The 23,431-nt window shown below is 48.3% G+C and overlaps 1 protein-coding gene and 1 long non-coding RNA gene across 3 annotated transcripts in view; one reads left to right on the forward strand and one right to left on the reverse strand.

Moving 5' to 3' along the window:
• TXNDC16 (thioredoxin domain containing 16) overlaps positions 1 to 23,431 on the reverse strand; it is a 41,994-nt gene that overhangs the window by 6,176 nt on the left and 12,387 nt on the right. The window contains exons 9-16 of one of the 2 annotated variants that reach the window (XM_080394390.1): positions 21,437 to 21,603; positions 20,274 to 20,334; positions 18,663 to 18,819; positions 17,346 to 17,492; positions 16,844 to 16,903; positions 10,363 to 10,531; positions 9,721 to 9,857; positions 4,787 to 4,871 (exon numbers count right to left, since the gene is read on the reverse strand). In XM_080394390.1, the coding sequence (XP_080250516.1) occupies positions 4,787 to 4,871; positions 9,721 to 9,857; positions 10,363 to 10,531; positions 16,844 to 16,903; positions 17,346 to 17,492; positions 18,663 to 18,819; positions 20,274 to 20,334; positions 21,437 to 21,603 (983 nt within the window). The remainder of the gene's footprint in view (positions 1 to 4,786; positions 4,872 to 9,720; positions 9,858 to 10,362; positions 10,532 to 16,843; positions 16,904 to 17,345; positions 17,493 to 18,662; positions 18,820 to 20,273; positions 20,335 to 21,436; positions 21,604 to 23,431) is intronic. The other variant, XM_080394391.1, reaches the window with a different exon arrangement.
• Positions 7 to 9,020, forward strand: LOC308066758. Its single transcript, XR_013929284.1, has 2 exons — positions 7 to 897; positions 6,971 to 9,020. It is a non-coding gene; the product is annotated as an uncharacterized lncRNA (long non-coding RNA).

The raw sequence follows: 23,431 nt of genomic DNA on the forward strand, positions 1-23,431 counted from the left end.
TGAAAAAGAAGTATGGAAAAAAGGACTGGTTGGGGGATTTGATGCACTCCAAATCTGCTGCATGCAGAGCTGGCATCCTCATGGTGAAAACTGGGGATGCCTAGATTTAGATGAGATATTAGGAAGAAATTCTTTACTGTGAGGATGATGAGGCACTGGCACAGGCTGCCCAGAGCAGCTGTGGATGCCCCATCCCTGGGAGTGCTCAGGGCCAGGCTGGATGGGGCTGGGGGCAACCTGGGCTAGTGGGAGATGTCCCTGCCCGTGGCAGGGGGTCGGAACTAGATGGTCTTTAAGGTCCCTTCCAACTCAAACCGTTCTGTGATACAGATTCTGTGCAGGGGAGGGAAAGGCTGCTGTCAGAGGGCCAGGCGACTTCAGGAGGAAAGGGTCACCTGCCCCATCACCCGCTCCAGCCCCTGCACAGCCCTCATTTGATGGGAGAAATGGGGCTGACACGTCCTCTCTTACCCTTCTGAAACAAGCACTTACCCAGCTCACACCAGCCGCTAAATACACACACACACACTCACACTAAACCAGCACTTTCTTCTGCAAAAAGGCACCAGCAGCTAAATAACAGGGAAAATCCAAACCACCACCGTCTGAACTGTTTGCTGCCACTTCTCTTTCATTTTCGCACCTAAGGTTAGGTGCTGCAAATACACACCCAGCGCCTTACTCTGCCTCACCAGCCAAGGCAAACAGAAGGCCATAGACTCCATCTGAGGGACACCAACCTACACCACATGAGCTCCAGGAGATACGATTTTTGCCTTGGTGAACACAAGCAACTTTGCTGAAGGCCAGCCCTGCGTTAGAGCGACACGCTCAGCCTGCACACATACACTCCTGGTGGAGAAGCCAGCTCATCCTTTATTTCCCAAGATTCTTCTGGTAAGAGGGTTCAAGGGTATTTAAATAAAAGCTGAGAAAGTGGAAAGGGCAAAAATAGGAGAAGTCTGCGCAATGAAAGGGCAGGGGGTCCACCAAGACGGGAGAGTAATTTTCTGGAAGTTTGAGGAACTTCAGTCCTGGAGGCTCCAGATGTCAGTGCCCAGAGGAAGGGCAGGACAGGGGAAGTCAGCTGCCTCAACACTTTTTATGGGGAGCATCTGTAGTTCATTTTTCAAAGGCTACTGGTAATTTTTCAAAGGCCATGACACCAGAAATGCTGGGGAAGTGAGCGAGGTGTAAGGACATTTTGGGTTGTGGAGTTGGGAAGGTGGAAAGCCTTTGATTTTCCTTTTCAGAAGTTATCTGGTCCGTCTTTTTTTTTTCCTCTATATGAGAAAGATTCAACAAAGACCCAGCCTACCGCAAAGGCAGCTCATACAAAAGTCATATTACAACCAATCGCACTTTCCTCTGTGGTTTGCCCAGGCAAATTCAGTTTGGACACCTATTTTAGCAGTTCTGAATGGGATGGAGATTTGTTCAAATTTCCTTTAAAAAAAGGTCAGTGTTTGGTGGTTTAGGTCATCAATGAAAAAGCACGTGGATGAAACTGAAGATAAATTTCCATGATGTTCAGCTCATATGCAGGCCTATCACTTCCTCCATCACTGCACTTATCTGCCTGGAAATAATACACCCACTGCAAATTTCTAAGGGGCACCCCAGATCTGCACAGATGTCTTGGTAAAGAACAGCAGTAATGAACAACCATGGACTTTCTGCAGGCCTTCAAACATTGTGAATCCATTGCTAAACTGTTCTTGCACTTATCCAAGCCATTTTAGCTTTTTTAATTTATTTGCATAAAACCAGCCCTGAGCTAAGCTCCAAGCTCTGCTACTCAAAGCAGCTGATTCTCACACCTCTGGTCATGACTGGAAATCCTTTGAGCTATCAGGAAGATCCCGAACATTCCTCTCTGTTGTTTTTCAAATTAACTTGTATTTGCCATTGAATAAAAATGGTAAAACCCTAGAAAATTCTTTAAAGCTGGGATTTTGAACTTCCCAAACTTCCACAGGCTTTAAAGAGACTCCCTGGCTTGATCATGTCTCAGAGGCAGTGAGGACTCTTGCTCCCTACGTCTAACTACATCAACTTGCTCAGCAGCCTTTGATAAGGAAGATTCTTATATACCACCAGAAAAGCCAACAAATTCCCCATCTAGTAGCTAGAGTCTACCCTGAAATCACTTCTCATCTTACTGGTACTGAGTGGTTGTATTGTTGCTTTCAACAGCTCTCTATTTATGTAGCAGGGGTGTTCTATGGGTAATATGAGACTTGCATTTAAATCAAAAACATCTGCAAACAAATACTTGGCAGGAATCTATGACATCTCAGTATTTGAGAAATAAATAATGACTTCATTCAAAGCATTTCTTCCTTAACACTTTCTTATTTTTTCAGTAGTTACCAACCAAACAGGTGCTTACTGCTAACAACATTCTTTGTTTATTTTGTGTACCTTTTTCTCTGGGAAGAGGGGACTCAGCTTTCCGTGACCTGGAGCCACAAATATTTCCTCCTTGAGTGTTTAGCAGAATAGCTTTTCTTTTCTTAAGAAGGGAAGTGAGCCTGGCTCTTGCATAAGGAATTCCTGTAAGTGTTTACTTTCTGCTTACAGTTGAGAAGATGACCAGCTACAGTAGCTTCACCCACAAATCACAGCCAAAATCCAAACTTGGCAGAACGAGTATCAATATAAACTGTATTAATTATTCCAGCTACACAGGAGCACAGCTGCAGAGTGGAGCAGCAGGATGGAGGGGTATTCTCGCATGTGTCATTGCTAAGAGGCTTTTACCGCTGGTACCTTGTTTTGTAAGATCACCCTACCCTCCTTTGCTTTTTTTTTTTTCTTCTACCAGCTGGACCAAGATCCTTAGGGCATAAAAGCCTTTTAGTTTGGGGGGGTCAGGTTTTTCACCTGGTTGCAGCTCCTGTAGCTCTGTTTCCCAGTGGTCTCCCACCCCATCACTGAACAAGCCTGGTGTTGCCTCATTTCTAAGACCCAACCACAACCAGTGCTTCGAGCACAGTTTGGTTAATAGAGATGTACTACCACGGTATTTGCATTTTCATTCTCCATGCGTAACACAAAAATGCCCACAACTCATCAGACATGCTAGAGATGCGCTTGCATCTGTTGCATTTCTGGCTTTTAAACCCACACATGGAAAACAGGCCAAGGACCTTCTGGGATTTTTAACTCTGCCTTGATAGCTAATTCCTGATGGAAATGAGATGCCAGGACAAGCTGAAGATTCCTCCCGGCTCTAGCTGCATTTATAGCCACTGAAGCATCTCTTGCAGTCTAATCCAAAGCACTTTGCCCCTTACTGGAGTGAGTCAATGACAGTTAAGTGCATGGGCTGATACGTGCTCAGATCCCATTAGCTCCAATTTGGCTTGAAGTTAGGGCTGCAGCTGACGCCCTTATTCAATCAAAAACTGACCAAGAAAGCCTTGACTTCACCTTTACCCTATGTAGGGGAAGGCAGCTGCTATATTTTTCCAGCACTCCATCAGAAAGAGGATGCACCTCCCCAAAGCTCTGTCTGGAAATGGTGGCAACGTCTTGCCAAGGGGAGGGAAATGTGTGGGCACATCTTTCAAGAAAAAAAACATCCACAGTAAGATTAACTGTTGAAAACATAGAGGTAGGCTCTTCCCTGTCCTCAGCAGCCACAAACACCTCACAGCCAGATGTGAGTGTCCACCGGGAAGCTGGATGAGACCAAAGTGGTGTAACACCTTTTGCAGCGCTGTAGAAAGGCCACCTGCTCCAGGGACAGACAGCATTTGTTTCAGGGCTTTCAAATCATTTTCCAGACACAATTCCCACTCCATTGCTACCTGAGAAAGCCTGCAAGTGGTCACAAGCAGCCTTTCTTTTGGCTGCTCTTGGCAACTGGGGGGCAACCATCAGAGCAAGGCTCACATTTACACACCAGGCTTTGCAGCAATCCCCTTGCCCTCCCCTTCCCCACCACTGGCAGGCACCTTCACAGCATCAGGGTGTTGCAGCACTCTCCAGACTATCAAGCTGCAACAAAGTCTTTTACCACCTCATACCAGCACACTCTTCATACAGTCCCTCTGCTTCCTTCTCCTCCTCTTGCCTCATCCAGGACATGTGGTCTCTCTTCTCTTGCTTCTTCCTCTCTCCACTTCTTCCTCGGCTGCTCCCTCTTCATTGGCTCTCAACCACTTAACAGAACCAGCCACAGCTGCACCTTATCTACAACAGCCAACCCACCGCCCCTGAAGCCAGCCCACAGCTGTATATTATCAATGCTAATTAACCCAGCTTCATTCCTCTACATCAGGACAGGGAAGGGGAGATGAGAAGGTGGAGGGACTGTAGAAGGAGGAAGACCAGTAACAATTCATCACCTCTTCCTGATGTTTTTTTCTTCCTCACACACTGATCCTAGTTACAGGGTATAATTTTTCTAGCCTGTTTTTTCCTCCATAAAAGCTTGGTCCTGTTTGTATCAGGAATGCAACAGATGCATGGGGGCTGGCAGGGCTGGAGGACTGAACATACCCAGCGTGAACCTGAACAGTGGGAAGGGAGATGACAGTTCATTTCAACAGGACAGAATGAGTTGACCATGGACGGGCTGCAAATCAGTGGCAGAGCCAGGGCTACATCTTCCTTTGGCTGAGTCCTGAGCAATCTTCCTACAGGACTGAGTCACTTGTAGCTGTTTGGAGCTGCTGCTAAACACCCTGCGTGGCCATTGAAGCTTGCTCTAGGTACTGGCTTTCACTAAATGCAGAACAGCCTCAATTCTCCCCAAAGAAAAAAAGAATCTACTTACAAAGCCAAGGCATCATCTTCAAAATACATCCCCATTGTCACATGGCCACTTAAGATGTTTCCTGCCTCTTCGAAAGCTTCCCTGGCTGCAAAAAAGACAAAGATACAAAAACAAACAACTGAAAGAGAAGCATCAGCTTCCTCCTGGAAGCTAGCTCGCTGTCTGCATACATAACACCCTCCCACAGCAAACTGTCAGTTGGGAACAAAACTACGATTAGAGGCTCATGAGAAATGGATGTGTCTCATGGCTGCAGGCTACGGGAGGAGGACTTGGCAGAGGCTGAAAGGACCAGAAGGAAAGTTCCTATTATGAGAACAGTATTTGCTCTTCAGCCACCAGCACTGAGCTTCCAGGATCTGCGTGACAGAGGCACTGATGGAAAATGAAATGGCTTTAAGGACTTAAAGTCCGTAAGTGTTCTTAGAAACAGGAGACCAATTATAAGTCTAAATAGAAATCTTATAAACCACAGTGACCTTTCAGAAATGACTGATGATGACTTAACTGGACTAGTTTTAAGAGCCCAGCAGATAAACCAGCCTCTCCCCCAAGAGTCTTTTGGTTTTATCCAGTTCCTCAGAGCAGGTCAGGGTTTCAGGCACCCAGCTGGGACAGGGAGGATGTCTACTGCAAAGCTACATGCTTTGCAGACACGGCATCTCTGCCGCTTTATGCAAAGAGAGGACAGCACCTCTGCTGTCACAGCTCAGCATAAACCCACTTGCAGTGGCTGTGAGGGTCCACCGCTCATCTTATGGAGATGGCGAGGTCAGGTAGAGGATGAAGAAGAAAGGACAGGGCTGGGGCTTTCTTCATCCATCACAGCTGAATCTATCTGTGCTGAGAGGCTGGAAACAGATGCCTTTATAAACCAGCCTGTTTTAAGCAGCTGAATCCATGGGAGGTACAAGCTTTATGAGAACATGAGGGCCATACCACGTGAGCTTGTAAAATACCGTTATAGAACAGAGATCAAAACTGCTGCTGCCAAAGGTGGGGTGAAACCGGGTCGTATTACAACACCACCCCTCCTCCCACTTTGTATTGAGCAATTGGAAGCAATAAGAAGGCTCTTCCGACTTAAGGAGAGTGAGAAACCACACTCTTCAAAAAAATCCCAAGAATTAAAGTTACATCTCAGATACAGCCATGATAGATGTTGCTTTATAACTGAAATAAGATCTCATTCAGATACTATTTAGTGTTCCTCACAATATTCACCGTCATATCCCAACTGGCCAGCCCAAGCTCTTGGGACCGGTGACTCAGACCTCAACAGACTGAGGCTGGGTCACAACTGGTCACTTTTTGGTTCTTTGCCTCCTGCTTTCCAGCTCCACTCAAAGCTGTCTTTTCCATTGTGTTGGAACACACATGAAAGTGCAGGAACCACACACTTTCATTTACACTATTTTCCTTTCCAAGTGGAAGCTTAGATCCTTAAGGGCGTGGCTGAATGAGGGTTCAGACATGCAGGAAACAACACACATACAACAAAGCTGGTGACACAGCTTGGCTGGTTCATCTCGTGATATAGAGAAATCACCATTGCAGAAGTTTGATGCTGGTTTCCAGCTCTTCGGCTACTTGATTTTATCAGCATTGAAAGAGAAGCAACTCATAGGACTAGCTGGTAAGGATCGCTGGGAACTTCACCAACAACCCCCTTGGGAAGTTATCGGTGTCCCAGCTACAGGAGAAAAGGCCACAGAGCAGACCACCAGCTCACCCTGTGCCATAAGGCACTGAAGGACACAGCCTGACATGGAAAGAGCAGGCTCACGTCCAAACTCCCTCAGGGGAGCACTTCTACAGGCATTTAACTTTAAACCCTCACTTGAGACTTAAGCTTGTGTTGAAGTGCTGCCCTGGAACAGCCCTAGCTGCAGGAATTCTCTCCTAAATTAGGACAACCTTCAGCAGAGTCCAGGCTTACTCCTTTCATCAGTGTCATTCCCGATGCCATCTTCCCTCCCTATCACACTTCCAAATTTTTCCATATTTTGGGGGCTGTTCCAGACCCAGAGCCGTTCAGCAGACTGTCTTTCTCAACAACTCACAGTGATAGTGCAAGAACTCCCCCAAATTCACACAGCTCCACTACAGACATGAAGCACTTCAAAAGAAGCTGTTTCCTAGAAAATTACTCCTCCCCAAGAGCACTGTTTTAATTCTCCGCAGGGCCCAATCGTGAACTGTGGTACATGCCTTGAGCTGGAATCCCAGCTGCCTTCCACGACAGCTGCCACGAATTGCACAAGCCCAGCTTCACTGCAGGATTTGAGAATAAAAAGGAATAAAACTGCCAGATGACGAAGGGTCTACAGCTCCTGCAGAGATTTCTGGAGACAGGATCTGAGTATCACCCCTTATCCCTCTAGCAGAAGGCATCTCATGAAACCATGCCCTCCAGCAGCACCTGCAGCATCTTTGCATGCCACCTGCACTTGGTTTATACCAATGCTGGGAAGCCCTACAACGGCACTAGAGCTTTGCAGAATACAGATATATTTTTAAACATTTCCTGCATGGTTTAGGACAGAGACTTACTTCCAAGCATGCTTCCAGTTTCTGCACAGCAAACAAATTTCTCTCCTATAAGTTCTCCAAGTTTCCAGGAAAATGCTCATTCATTGCCCTAGTAATACCATTCACCTCTTCGTAACACATTTTAATTAAATTTTTTCCAACAAGCCTCTTTTAGCTCAGACCCACTGAAGGGCTTCTTAACATAGTTGTGACGCCAAGTGTTGGAAAAAATCCAGGGCTTTATTTAACTGGACATCTTGCTGCTCTGTTTCAGTTAACTAGAAATGGCAATGGCATGGTTTGTCGCTGGTTCAGGTTACAGCAAGAATTCTCGCCGTGAGAAAATCACTGGAAATTCCAGGTAAGCCTGCAGGCTGATAAGAACAGCAATGTGGTTTCCCTGACTCTGGCCTGGGTTTGGTGCCAGAACAGCTGGCTCCAGTTTTCTGCCCCCTCAGGTCGTTCTGCATGACGCCCGAACGCCCCGCAGGTTCCAGGCGGTGAAAGCATCACAAATTTCATCTCCCTTGGCATCTGCGGCTGAGCTACCCCAGACTGCGGTGCCGCTCCAGATTGCAGCCTGAGCGTGCCCCGAGGGAAGAGGCAATCTTGTGGCTCTGCAAGAGAGCCATCTGAAAGCTCCAAGACTCATTTTTGCACGGAAGGAAATTAACAGCTTCTATATAGGAAAGAATCTGAGCTCACACGTCCAGCCAGATCCAGGCAGGTTCCTTCCATGAACCCCTCTCACCATTCCCGTGTTGTCCAAGGTCCTACCATGGGGCTAATCCAGGACCCACCGCAGCGTGGAGTATGTTGAATAGAAGGAAGATTCTGCAGCTGAACTGATGAAAATCAGGGAGAAATGGACTACAGTTTTTTTAAGCTCAGTAAGATTTTCTGCTATATTTAACAGACCTAGACTCTCCAGAAGAAAGCAGGTGTATTAGCTGTCAGCTGGCTCGGTGAACACAGCTCAAGTGTTTCCTGGTCGGTTCCAGACATTTTATTTTGTTCTTACCTCTGAGTACAGTGGATTTCCTCTGGACCTCTTCATGTGAGAAAGTAGCTTGTTTTGCATTTAACCAACGTTTACAGGCACAATGGAGCTTCAAAATGAAAAATAGTCTAAAATTTTCATCTTAAGAAAGATCAGAAAGTTCTCCTTTTTTTAACGTAGTAATTCCCAGGTGCAGCTGGTAACAGAGAGACTGTGGGGTTGGAAGGCCCTAGCTCTCCACTGTGCATTTGACTGAAGCATGACATCATGTCCCCTTTCCAGACTGACTTTTTTCCCTTTCCCTTGTTACCATAAAGAATTGTCACAAGAAAAATCACTGCAGCTCTCGGGTCCATTTCCCTGTCTTTCTGCAAGGCTGTGGAAAAACCTGATGGATCCTGGACCACAGCCATGGCATGCAGCGAATGATACCTGCGTGGCTAAGAGTACCCCATGTACAGGCAAGGGAGGGAGAGCAGAACTGCTCCACAGTTCAGCCACTGGCCAGGACTACACTGACCAAGACTACAAAGCCAGACAAATTCAAACAAGTTCAGAACACTCCTTCCAGCAACTTCTCTTAGCATTTCTAGCTGATGTCCACCACTCTGGGGGCTGTGCCTACCTATTTCAAAGTCCAGAAGTAGATTTCATTGAGTTATTTATATTTCATTCATTTGATGCAATAAATTTGCACGTTACCTCATTGTTGCTTTGCCTTTTTTTAAAAAAAATATGTTTTGGATTGTGTGTTGGTTGCAAGGACTGGGACTACCACATTTGCAGGAGGTGTCAGCAAGATGACTATCAATCCAATAGCAGAAAGGGCTTTCTTTAAGAAACAATATGCTGTGATATGTGGTACATGGACTGCAACAAGAGGCTGATGGATCCAGGCTTGTTCAGTCAGAGGCCAAGATGGGATTTAATGGCAGCCTACAACTGTTTGAAGGGGACTCATAACGAGGACGGAGCCAAACTTCGAGCAGTAAGGGGGAGGAGATACAACAGGGACAACAGGCACAAATCATGGCTTGGTAAATTCAGATTGGGCATATGCAAACTTTCTTTGCAGAGACAGGTCACCCAGGGCACTGGTGTTTTGTGCTGCTACCCAAGCACCATGTCCTGATCCTGTCAGGATTGCCAGATGCCACCACACTGAATGTTGTACAGGTGCCTGGCAGCCGAATGTCCCCTGAGCCAGGATATGGATCCTAGGTCCCACATCTGGAATCACCTGCTATCTTCTTGCAAAAATAAAAAGGGTGGTGCCAGGCAAGGCTGTGATGTGAGTAAACACATTTAGAGATGAAACATGGAGGAACTTCCAAGCACCTGGAATCATCCCTCTCCCATTAGGAATGAAGCTGAGTGCTTAACCCACAAATATGACACTAACCTTCACTGGTGGCTGGACTAAATACTCCTAGAAGCACAGTGTGGTGATAGGATGACAGCTCAGATGGAAACTCTCCTCTTAAATATCCTTCTGCTTCCTCAATGGTGGCCAGCTTCAGAGGGCAGGGAACTCGGCTCCTATGGGAAGGCAGAGAAACAACATTGGCTGCCACCTTGTTCACTTTCGGGATGAAGAGACAAAAGGGCAACCTCAATCCAGCAATGCCCCAACCCAATATGACAACTGTTATGCCTCATTAGGCACAAAAATCGGTCACCTGGGAAGGAAGGACAATGCCTAGTCACAGAAAGGCACAGGAGCTGGTTATGGGGAAGAGAGAAGAGCCCTGAGCTAAACTGGCTGGTCTGAGATCTTTGAGATGCCTGTTAAAAATAACAGAGAAGGAATTCCAGCAAAGAGAGAGGGACAGTGACAACAGGTGGATGCACTGCCCAAGAACAGATGTTCCCTGATATTGAAAAGCACAAAAAGTTCCTCAGCTCATTTCCAAACCAGGTCTACAACCAGACCTGACATTATTTTTCCGAAAAGGATTCCATTACACAGGCCGTGAAGCATCCAGAACATCACCTAGCAGATGTGCCAGCCTTACTGTGTGGGGACTCATTTACAGACACTTACAGCATGATGAAGCTGGTCAGTTCTTCAGTTCCCCACATGCCGTTGTACCTCACTGATCGCTCTCCCCTCTCATAAATCTTGATGGCAGGAAACTGAGTGACATTCTCCTTTGTGCAAATGCCAGGCCAGTCCCAGCAGTTCACCCGAGACAGCAAAACCCCCTGAGTTCCTAGAATGGAATACAAACACATATAAATAATCTGGGAGGGTGGGGCAGAAAAAGAAAAAATGAAATGGTTGAAAAAGAGACCTTTTTATTAGCTTCTTTGGGTATTATCACATCTATTTGTATTAACGCTGCCAGAACTCCTATTGGCTTTGGCACGCATCCTACAGGGCTGGATCCCAGCACTCGAAGTGAGCCCAGGTGGGCTACCGCTGAGAAGCTGCTGGACCATTCCTGGAGTCAACCGCTGCTTTGTGTGGGCAGGATGTCAAAATCCAGCCCTAAATACACAATCCTTTCGAGTACGGGCTACCTCCCTCTTGAAATCATTCATGGATGTGCCTTACACTTTTGAGCATAACAGTAACTGTTTCCAGCCTGTGAATGTATTAAACACCCCAGCAGGTGGGGATTGATCCAAACAACAGACCATGGGGGAAAATAAACTCAGGGAACTGGCAGGTTGCACTGCGCAGAAAGTAATTCCCAGAGACGTTCACATCTGGCTGGTTACTCAAAGGGACACCATGAAACCCTGAGGCAACTGTCCAGGGGCATAAAAGGCAGTAAGGAAATGTACTGAAAATAATTTAGGATTAAGGCCAAGACAAAGAAACAGGCCCTCACAGGGAAAAGGGAAGATAAAGCTTGGCATGGAGAAGGCTGAAGAGAAGGCTCCAGAGAGCCTTCATAGTGGCCTTTCAATACTTAAAGGGGGCTTGCAAAAAAGATGGGGACAGACTTCTTAGTAGGTCCTGTTGCAATAGGACAAGGGGGAGTGGTTTCAAACTGAAAGAGGGCAGATTTAGGTTAGACAGTAGGAAGAAATTCTTTACTGTGAGGGCGGCGAGGCGCTGGCACAGGCTGCCCAGAGCAGCTGTGGATGCCCCATCCCTGGGAGTGCTCAGGGCCAGGCTGGATGGGGCTGGGAGCAACCTGGGCTGGTGGGAGATGTCCCTGCCTGTGGCAGGGGGTTGGAACTAGATGGTCTTCAAGGTCCCTTCCAACCCAAACCATTCTGTGCCTCTATAATTCAAAGCTTTTTCATTTACTAAGGTGCCTGGTATTGAAAAGTGTCTGTTCTAACTAAAGTATGAAGGAAAATACATAAGGAGCAGTTAAAGGTGATGTAAGACACGTGTAATACAGGCTGGCAGTCTGATGGCATTCCCCCTATCCTACCTATGCCAGCTGTTCATGCCCAAGCCACTAGCAGGTTCCTTTAGGACCTTAAGAAGGGGTCTTAAGGCAAAGGAAGAGCACCTGGGAATTACAGAGCAGTCAGTCCAACTTTGGTTCCTGGGAAAAGTCTTGAAAAAGCTTTTTATGGGTCTCACCAAAGCAATACACTCAAGGGATTTGTAAGCAGCAAAACAAATGAAGGCTCTGTTCCCCTCACGTTCTCCATCAGCCCAAGACACAGTGCCTGCAACTCCACCATGTCCTTTCTTTCATCTGCAGGCTGGGCGCAGACCAGCACATGCTGCTGCTGGTTCACGGCTGAGTCCCTGCTAACCAGGTGGCAGGTGAACCTGGCTACCACCCCTTGCTTGCCAGCCTCACCTAAGTTGCCTCCTACCTACATCAGGCTTGACCAAGGATGGCAGGGCTGCACACAGTCCTCAGGCCATACATTGTCCATGCCCACTGCAGGAATGTCGTATCTCTGCAATCTTCATACCTTCCCTAAATTTGTTTGAACAGGGTCCAACAGTTACATGGGAAAGTTGGGATGAAACCTAGAGACTAGCACACACACGGAGGCAGACCATCGCAAAGTGTCCTTCAGAAACCAGGGTCAGGGCAGGTGATGACGATTTCTCAAGAGTATGGCACATCAAAACCAGCTGAACTTTCTTCTCTGTGTGGCCTGGGTTTGATTCTGATCATTATTTCCATGGCCTGGCTGATGGAATAACACACACATGCAATCTGCAAATGACCCCAAGCCCAGAGGGGCAGAAAGGAATTTGAAGGGCAAAGTCTAACAGCAGCAGCATTCTGGGATGAGAAGCAGGATGTGCAGATATCATCAGTATTGCAGAAACGGACAAAGCTCATTCTGGGATGAACTCTCAACAGTGTCTGCAAGACACGAGAGGAAAACGATGCTCTGCTGTCCCAGTGAGACCTCTGCAGAGCCCAGAAGTGAAACATGTTTTTAGAAAGGCTGAAGCAGATGAGAAAGAATCTGGAGAATTTTGGAAGACGTGCCTCCTGAGGAAAAACCCAAAGAAGAGTGTCTCTTTTGATTGGAAATTGCCTGGAAGAAAGAAACAATAAAATCTACTAATAATATGTAAAGTCAGCTTTGGAGGCAACAGTGAGAACGCTCTCAAGTGTTGCTCAAGGACAAGCAACAACCCATTCCCAGGTAGGGAGCTTTGCCCAAATATTAAAACAAGCAACTGAGAACCAAGCACAGCTGAAGCCTTTCTGGCAGAGAAGCTGTGGAAGGGTTTTAATCACAGGTCAGAAACGTGTCTGCCAGGGATGGGCAAGGCATCTCCACAGACCAGGGTGATGGCAGATGTGATCTTAGCGTGTGTTCCTATCTCCTATCCCTACGTCCTTGGCATCCCACTGGACCACTTTCTGCCACCCTCATTTTATGTTCTGCTTTCACAGCTCACATGAGGAGTTCGCTGCTGTTCTGCCTTGTGTCAAACTCATGTACAGAAAAAGCAAGCAGCAGCATGGGCCTAAGGGTCTATTCCACTCAGACAGCCAGGAGTTGTCAAAACACTCCACGAGAGCAGAAATGGTTTGTGTCATTCTCCAGGCTCTGAAATAACATCTGAAATTAAAAGCCTGCCCTTGGATTTTTTTCACACCTTTGATCCAGTATAGCTGTTTTTCATCATCTGCTACCACATAATCTTGTGTCTTGCCCAACTGTGAAAAATAATGACATGGAAACGGGGCTTTGATGTCTCATTAAAACTGAGTTGCAAGGCTGCTCTAAGGTCCCTCGTATATGAGTTTTAGTATTTGGATACTACCTCCAAAGGAGCCCCATCTGGCCTGAGGAACACCTTGTACAGGATGACCATTCTCCCATCCCAATCTGCACAATATTATTAATTACAAAACAAGCAGCAGTTTCAGGAGTTGAGTAACAGCAACAGACTGTTCAGCCCTGTGGTCACTGTTGGGCTGCTGGATGGGAAGAAAGCTGAAAGAGGAAAACGAGATCCTACTGTTCTGTGATTTCAGGTGCTACTAAAACCAGCAAACAGCAAGGACCTCTGTTCTGGGGGTCTTATAAAACCAGGACAAGACAAATCATCAGTGTTACAGGGAACAAGAAAAATCAAGAATCTCTTAAACTTCTAATCCTTTGGAGGGCAGAACTGGCATTAGAAACAGCTCACTTGAAGAGCTGTTCCAAAGGCTACAACATGAAAGACAGGTAAATTATGTACGCGGTGCTGCACTTCAAGAGGACGAATTCAATATGGAATCCTTACTCCAGATTTAGGTTCCATGAATATACATTGCTAAATCACACCAGTGATTTTCATGCCTTTGAACTACAACTTCAGACCCCTGTCTCTGGAAGTCATTGGCCAAGAAGACCACAGAAGCACAGAAGAAGGAAGCAGAACTGTGTTTCATCATAGCCTATCGTTCTTCTTAGACATTTTTTTCCTCTCTTCTTTGCAAAAAAGGCCAATGACACACCTAAGAAATGCTCAGCACTGCCTCACCTTCACACCCCCTTCATGGGTGCTGCTTCCATAAATTCCCATCCTGCAGAAGAGACCAAGACCTGCAGCAGTTAGCCCCAGTGGCAGTGAGAATGGCACGCTCTTGCTGCCAGAGCAGAAAACGTGCTTGCTTCAGCAAGACAGACGTGCTTGTCTTTTTCTCTTGCTAGATTGGATCTCTCAACAAAGGAAAAACACTTGGGAGGCTATAAAATTAATTTTGTGACGATATGCTGAACATCTGTTATTGGATGATTCACAGGGTCATTCCAGTCTCCAGCCTCCCCCACTCCCTTGGCACTTGATCTCATAGGGCCCGTTCTTAGTGCCATTTTGCACAAAGAATTGGCATCAGAAGTGGGACCTGGTTCTGCAATTCAAAATGTGGCTCCAGAGCGGGTGATTCATGCCTCAGACAGCTGGTCGTGTCTTCTCAGCCCTTGGGGGAGAGCTCCACCCCAGAGAGCAGGCAGGAACACCAGCACTTCTGGGGGAGCTGTGAGATTGCCCCAAAGCCATGCCCCAGGTTTTATTCTCAGTCCTGCACAGCTCAAGATCTTCTTCTTGATCCAGACCTGTCCCTTGCACGGCTGGATCTCCCCTCGCCCTGGCCATAACTGAAAGCCCAGGGACCCCCATCCTTTTAGGTCTTCCAGCTCCCCTGGTAGCCCACCTGTGCCTGAGGCTCCCTCAGCAGCAGGGACAAAGAACTCCAGATCCACTAATGCAGCCGCTCTCCATCCTCTCCAAGGCTGCAGTAGGGAAAGCAGACTGGAGACATTCCACAGGTCACATCTGGCCTGGGAGTCTTCGGTGGGATCTCACTGATCACAGAGGAAAGGCCCTAACCCCAATTGGTTCCTAATCTCTGTTGAGAATCTGCCGGTGTCTGCTTCCACGTACCGAGATTGTTATCAAATCATTCAAAAAACACATGGTGAAAGCCTGGCCGCACGCACGGAATCAGCCAAGGCTTGGCCACTGGCTGAGGAAGAGGCAGGGTTTCATCTACTGCCTTTCCCAAGCTGCTCCCCTAGCTGGTCTGACTGCTGGGCAGTCTAAAAGAAACCCCAAACCATCAACAACCATAACATCTCTAACAACAACCACTCCCTCTGAGCTTTCCTGTTTATTCCTGGGATTTCGGTCCAGATCAAAGCTGCTGATGACTTTCCCTCCATGCAATCTATGAATGCAGAATCACTTGCATCCAAACCACAGCACTGTCCGCAGCGTTCCCAGGAGGGTTTCTTGTAAGCAATTCCCACTGAATCTGCTTCCCAGAAAGTTGGCCGGGTCCTCTGCAGGCTCTACACATGTCCCCACTGCTGACAGCTCAGCCCGAATCCTGCTTGCACTCTGCAGAATGTGGTGCCCACTCCCAGGGGAGTGCCACCTTGATGAAGAAGAAAACCAAGAGAAGGCACCAGCCACCTCCAGGGGTGCCAGAACAGCTCTTGCCCAGATCCATCCGATTTCCCCACTGTGCTGCAATGACTTGGGGATGAAGCCACCTCTGAGTTCCCTGGAGCCAGAGGGTGAAAGAGACCTTTCTGGAAGAGATTCAGCTCATGATGGATGTGCAGAAGAACCCACCTCTTTCCACTAATCGCAGAGGGATGGGGCTGAAGACCTGAACGAAGCTGAACTGGGGCTTACACTGCTCAAGAACTGCTGAGACCCTCTTGAAAGATCACTCCCTTCTGCCTTTACTACCAGACTACCCAATGTGTGCTGTCTTTAAGTGTAGCTGATTCTTTACTGTCACGTGTTATTTATGGATTTCTGTGGCTGCCTGCAAGACTTCCTATGTAATTAAGACAGTCTCCAGGCCCTGAAGGCATCATCATTGTAAATTCTTCCTCTGACACTGTCCTGCCCAGGCAGTGCCTGCCCACACCTGTCTGCCATGCTTTCCACCAAAACCAGGGCAAATTACTGCCCCTTTCTAGATTAAGTACTTCCAAGGACAGGAGATCTGATGTGCCACCCAGCACACTGATTTGCTGTGCATCTCCTGGGTCTGTGCAGGACCTAGCACTGAGGGGCACAGAGAGGATCCTGTTTCCAAGATGCAGGCTACAGTGCCTGCTGTTTGTTCTTCCTCGCCCCAAAGCCCACCCACCCCATGTCACCCACTGCTGCTGATGCTCTGCCCTGGTCCTCCCCACACTCTTGGGCATTCATCACACAGTCACTGTGCCCACCAACATCACCATCGTCATCACCACCATCACCACCGTCCATCATGCTGCCACTGTGCCCACCAACATCGCCACCTCAGCTGTAAGGCAGTTGGAGCAGCTGCCGTGTGCCAATTTACACCAACAACATAAGGTGACTGCAGAAGGCTGCATGCCAAGGCTGCGTGCCCGGTCCCATGACTTTATAGAGGCGTAAATGGACTGCAAAGATCCCTAAATAAGAAACAAAGGACTCTTCTTAAGCAACCTGATGTGGGTATGCCTTTCTTAAGAGTCTGAGGGGAAAAAAATGTGTACATTCTGGGTAAGGAAGTACTACCAACACCCTCCCAGGCTTCTGGTTCCTCCTGCCAGGGCAGGTGGATGCCAGCTGTAAAGCACCCAGCCCTGTGGCACCTTACCTTTCAGGTGATCGGCTACCTCGGTGTAAGACCGCAGCACTGCCAGGGACACTGCCTCCCCTGAAACACAGGAGAGACACAGCCTTGAGGGACATACAGGTGACAGACCAGCCCCACCTCGCCCACTAATAATGTCACATTATGATTCTCTGCATCCTAAGGTGCTTCAAGCTCCAAAAGACTTGAAAGAAATAAGGATAATTGGACTTTGGCAGCAACCAGGCTGTCTAGGCTATCCCTTGAGTCCATGCTATCACAATTTCCCCTCTTATCCTACATTCAGTCCCTGTAAAATGAAGGTTAAAAACCTATGAACGTCTTCTGTACTGGGAGCTGCTGTCTGCACACATCACCAGAATTAATCTGATTGCTAACAGTGGGTGGAGGCCCACAGGGCAGGATGCGGCATTTATTTATCGTTTAAACTTGTCTACAGGATCACCACATTATGGAGAGCATGGCGAGCAGTGCAAGCTTAGAGAAGGCTACACGTCATACTCACAGCTGGCATAGAACAGCACCACAGTCCGGGCAGTCTCCAAGAGGGCAGAGTGGAAGGTCTCTTCCGTCAGGACAAGGATCTGCTCCAGGGGCAGCTCTCGCTTCTTGTCCCTGGAAACGGCTTCCACCACCTGATCATCCTGAACGTCTGCAAGGGACCCACAGCCCTGCATGAGCGCACACACACAGGGCAGAGGGAACTGCAGCCCCCTGTGCCACCCCAGTGGCATCTTCTTATAGAATCTCAGGACCATTTAGGTTGGAAAAGACCTTTCAGATCATCAGGTCCAACCGTTAACCCAGCACTGCCAAGCCCACCACTAAACCCTGTCCCTAAGCACCACATCTGTGCATCTTTTAAACACCTCCAGGGATGGTGACTCCACCATGTCCCTGGGCAGCCTGTGCCAGTGCTTGACAATCCTTTTGGTGAAGACATTTTTCCTCATATCCAATCTAAACCTCCCCTGGCGCAACTTGAGGCCATTTTCTCTTGTCCTGTCACTAGTTACCTGGGAGAAGAGACTGACCGCACCTCGCTACACCCTCCTTTCAGGTAGCTGCCGAGAGCAATAAGGTCCCCCTATGTTAGCCAGCACCTCTCAGCAGAGACACGGTGACTGGCAGCAGGGGCAACTGCCTCGTATAGGGGAGTGGAGGCACAGACACACACACCAACTCATCAAAATGCACTTATGCCATCTCACACCAGTTGTGCCCCCTGATTTGAACACTATTCTTCAAGCACATTGGCTCCTCTAGGATCCTGTGCCACTTTTTTTGGAAAAGGAAACCAATTTTGTATGGAAAGCAAGTGCATTTTCAAGGACACATTGCAGGGCCTAGTGTTTTCTCCCTGCAGAAAGCAAGTCTGGAACAGCTCTTACAAAAACATGTCTCAAAGCTTTCCAAAGGGACTGACAATTCTGAGGCTTTTCTTCTGATGCTTGAAAAGGAGACAGTGTTGGGTGTACTTTAAACTCCTCATGCCTCTGAAGCTGGATGTGCTCAAGCAGAAGCACCCCCATTCCACTCCTGCATGCACTTCACATGCAGCACTTCTGCAACACTTTCTCTAACGGCTGCTGATTTTTCTCCCTAGTGTTTCCCCTAAAAATTATTCCTGTCTGTCACGAAACTCCAGTGATCTGCAAAGAATGAAAGAGCCACTTTGTACAGCCGTGATGTGACTGTGATAGCTTGCCTTGGATTTGCAAAAGTGTTCTCTAATGCTTTTACACGTGCCTGCATGTCCCTAGCAGGTGCTGACTGCATGTCCTATCTGATGACAATCAGCTTTTCACTGTTATTTGCACACCTTGATTGTTATTCTCTTTTTCATCCTCTTCTTCCTCCTCCTCTTCCTCTTCCTCCTCCTTCTCCTCCTTCTGGATTTGTTCAACCTTGTTCTTATCTTCCACCAGGGTTATAACTTCATCAGTGTCTTCCAAGACCAGGTATTTGATTGGCACTCCCTAAAGAAAACGGAATAAATCAGTGAGAGCAAAACATCACTCTCTGCCTCTTCTGCCTGCAAATCAAACTCCAGGCTGATGGGGCACCATCACCCAACTTCTTACTTTTGGGTGTATGTCAACAGATTCTTAAAGCTGCCAAGCAAGGAAGCTTCTGGGATGTGTTTTTTTGGCCCACTTTCACCTGTGCGTGAGTTTTTTTCACTCCAGACTGATGTTTTGCCCACTTCCACCCGTGCATGAGTTTTTCTCACCGCAGACTGACATCTCCTTGCAAGGAAGTAACTGTGTCTATGTGGGATCCTGTGCCTGGAGTTGTGAAAGTGAACACCCACTGCACCTCCCAGCGTCTCAACATAGATCTACCACTGCAAGAAAAAGCCCAGTGGCCAAACAATGAAGGAGAGTGGGGAGGTACGGGGTCTGTATGGCTGCCCCCAGACTAGGAGGGGTCAGGCTTGGTCAGAGCAGCCCATCACAGCCTAGGAAACTGGCACAAAAAATCCTTTATCTCATGAAGCTCAAGCAAAAAGAGTGCTCCCCAGTGTACACAGGCTGCCAATCCATGTAAACAAAGGAGCAAAATGTATTTGGAAAGAAAAGAGCAAAATGCATTTCTCAGAAAGGAGACCTTGTCAGCTTAAAAAAAAATGTTCTGGCACTGTCTCAGCGAAAGGCACTTCAGAAAAAATTGATTTGATAATGAACTGAGAGAAATGACAAACTGCTGGCACCTCCCATTGGCTCTAGGAGGAGAAACACCACATGCACATCTCTCACCAGGGCATGGGAAGCCCTCAGGGGATGCTCAGGTTCAGGTCTGATCCTGTATCTTTGCAATCACAAGTGTGACAGTTCAGGTAATCTGGGGCAACGTGTGCTCCCTGGCATTTGTCGGCACTGAATTCCATCTTGCCTCACAAGCTGGGTCAGGTCCCTCCAGAGTTTAGCTCATCTTGATCAACCTCATTTAACTTACACCCTGCCCTTTTCCCAGATCTCTGCCAGAGGCATTCAGCTACATCAGTTCAGCACAGACCTTTGGTTGTCTGCTCTTAGTTTCACACTCATTTCCTCTCCCGTCTTTTGAACGCTTTTCCTAAGGGGGCAAGGGCCTTCAGAAGTCCAGATCTTTGGGGATTTTGCACTTGGACTACTACCTTAGCTAGTTCACAACCTTGTGTTGCCTTAAGGTGTAACAGAGATGTCACCCTACGTTTTGAATCCAAAATAAACTCCGTATTTTATCTTTGCCAGCACGTACAACTGCTCTGCAGCACCAGACTCGGGCAGTTCCAAATACATGCATGCATCTAGGGAAAGACACTTCCCCTTGAGCTTCTGGGAAGGCTGTCAGATAACAACGGAGCCAAGCAACATCCCAACACCTCTCAAGAGCACCATGCCCAGATAGGGAAATGAGAGTTGTACAAGAAAGAAATCCAGCATCTAACCTCATCTGGCGTCTTGAGAGCGACGTTTGACTGGAGCAGAATGTTCAAATCTACGTGGTCCCTTCCAAAATACAAAGTGAACATTAGATGGTGTGACACGCAAGGTCACCCCCTCCATTTAGCCTGCCTGGCTGGCAAGCCCACCTCTCAGCAGCACCACGTCCTCACAGAGTTGTGCTTCAAGGCTCCCAAGAACTTGCAGGAACCCAGAATCAATGTCAGTGGCGGAGAAATAGGCTCTAAATGACCTTCTGGTGGCACTGCACTGCACAACATGCCTATTTCACAAGGGGCTTGGATTCCCTTTCTGTGATTCAAGTCTTTGCTCACACACTGGTAGCCACATCCCAGCGCAGCTGCTCTGCTGGTGGACTTCAGCTCATGACTACATGGAACCAAGAAGTGCCTCCATACAGGGAGGTACCACGGTGGCAGAAAGCTGGAATGAAAGAACCCACACCCATCCTTCCTCCACCTCCTCCCATTTGCACAGCCGCCAGCAGACATCCCCAGAGGCTGTGCAACCATGCCTACGGGGGCTGCACACCTCCTTTGGCAAGATAGCATGGAAGCGTTTTCAAACACAAGCCAGTCTGGTGTACGCAGGCTGCTCCTGAGCCCATGGAGCAGAGAGAAGTAACGAAGGTCAGCCATGGAGGAGGGCAGGTATGCTCAGCACAGCTGCCCTATGGCCAGCCACAAGCGTGTCTCCTGCGCTCCTGGGGAGCAAGCGTGTTGCTTTAACTCCAAGAGCCCTTGTTGACTCAGGAGGCATCACTCACTGAGCAGAGACCTTGATCGCATCCTAGCACCCACAGTCCACCTCCTTTACTGGATCTCCTTCTGCCCTTAATTTGAGGGCAAAATACAAACCTTCCATCTGTGCTAAATTTCCTTTCCAAAATCTCTCTTAGTCTGTTTTTCCACTTCTAAGTCAGCAAGAAACTCAAATGTTTCTACGCTTCCAGCCAGTCTGAAACCAAACTAATCTGATTCTGGGCAAGTCCTTAAACGTGACACCCTCTTGCAGGACGTAGCCTAGTTTTAATGCCTCTCACCCAAATGTGAGTAAGCCCATTGAATCTCATCCTGGCGATGGGGTAACTGAGCTTGGAAACACCACAAAAAGCCAGGAGAACCCCAAAACACCCAAGAGCAAATACCTGGACAAAAGGGCAACTCCTGCTTTCCCTAAGAGCCGCCAGGCCACAAACTCTGCTGTCCTCCTGTCAGCCTCGTAGGTCTCTTTCTGGCTAAGGATGAACACAAGTGGTAGCCCAAGCTGTAAGTGAACGGTGGAAACCTTCTCTGGGTCCTCAGCAACCTCTGTCTGGAGAAGAGAAATGGTTATACTGCAGCACATCTCCACACCACTTGAAGATACCTCAGGTCTTCTCCTGTACAGCCCAAGCCACTGTGTGTTCCCCAGACACAAAAATAATGAGGCCCTCGAGAAAAAAAGCCTCCAACTCTGATTCTAAAACATCAATTGAAGCAGAACCCACACAATCCCAGTTAAATTGTTCTAACCTGTCATGACTCTCCCTGTTAAAAACCCAGGCACTATTATGCACGTTCTTTGTGACTTAGCAACTCCAGATGTCAGAACTCCATTAACTTTTATTTACCTGCCATCCATTCCCTGGGGCACTTTGAGAGTCCCAGCCACAACATGCAAGAGCTGGCATCCTCTCCCTTCCTGCCTTGGACGTGCTACTTCACGACAGCACGGAGCTGCTTAACAAAGTGCCTTCCCTCCATGAGCCTAACCCATGCTGGCTGAAGGAGGCACTTCCCAGCTCATCTACCTGTCCTTTTGGCTGGGCAGAGATGTCACCGGTGGGAACTGGAGGCCTGCTGAAGTTCACTGCCCCATGGGACGAGGAGATAGGAGGGAACCTCCAGCCCCTTGTGTTCACCAAGGCATGAATCATAGAAAAGTTTGGGTTGGGAGGGACCTTAAAGACCATCCAGTTCCAACCCCCTGCCACGGGCAGGGACACCTCCCACCAGCCCAGGTTGCCCCCAGCCCCATCCAGCCTGGCCCTGAGCACTCCCAGGGATGGGGCATCCACAGCTGCTCTGGGCAACCTGGTCTGGTGCCTCGCTGCCCTCAGTAAAAAATGTTTTCCTCGTATCTCACCTAAATCTGTCCTCCTCTTTCAGTTTAAAGCCATTCCCCCTTGTCCTGCACTCCAGGCCCCTGTAAAAAGCCCCTCCCCAGCTTCCCTGTCGGCCCCTTTGGGTACTGGCAGGTGCTGTCAGGTCTCCCCGCAGCCTTCTCTTCTCCAGGCTGAACAGCCCCAACTCCCTCAGCCTGTCTCCACAGCAGAGGGGCTCCAGCCCTCTGAGCATCTCCGTGGCCTCCTCTGGACTCGCTCCAGCAGGGCCGTGTCCCCCTGATGCTGGGGGCCTCAGAGGACGACTGATACAAACTCCCCAGGGTGCTGAGCCTCCTGTGGGGAGCCTAGGAGCACCTAAGGACTTTGGGTTTGTTTAGTTCGGAGAAAAGGAGGCTGGGGGCTGACCGCACTGCTCCCTACAGCTTCCTCAGGAGGTGCCATGGAGAGGGAGGTGCTGATCTCTTCTCTCTGGTATCCAGAGATGGGATGTACGGGAATGGTTCAACACTGCACCAAGGGAGGTTTAGACTGGACATTAGGAAGCATTTATTTACCAAGAAGATAGTCAAACACTGGAACAGGCTCCCTAGAGAGGTGGTTGATGACCTGAGCCTGTCGGTGTTTAAGAGGCATTTGGATGATGCCCTTAATATCACGCTTTAACTTTTGGTCGGCCCCGAACTGGTCAGGCAGTTGGACTAGATGATCGTTGTAGGTCCCTTCCAGCTGAAATAGTCTAGTCCTATTCTATTTTATTCTATTCTATCCTATCCTACCCTACCCTATCCTAATGTTCCAGCAAAGTCCAAGAAACACCTCCACCCCATTCCCACTCATGGTGCTTACAGACAACTAGAGGACCAGACATTGGTGCCAGGGCTCCCTGGAAAGGTCTAAGCAAGCTGAGCAGTGCAATGCAGTGTCGCTCCCATCCAGCCCCGTGCCTGTGTCTTCCTTGGACCTGACCTGGAAGCTTTGTCATTAACTTCACGGGGAAGGGGCAGATTCTCATACTCAGCCTTGCCTTCTGCTCAC

This window comes from Falco punctatus (assembly GCF_963210335.1).
Source record: "Falco punctatus genome assembly, chromosome: 7".
NCBI lineage: Eukaryota > Metazoa > Chordata > Aves > Falconiformes > Falconidae > Falco > Falco punctatus.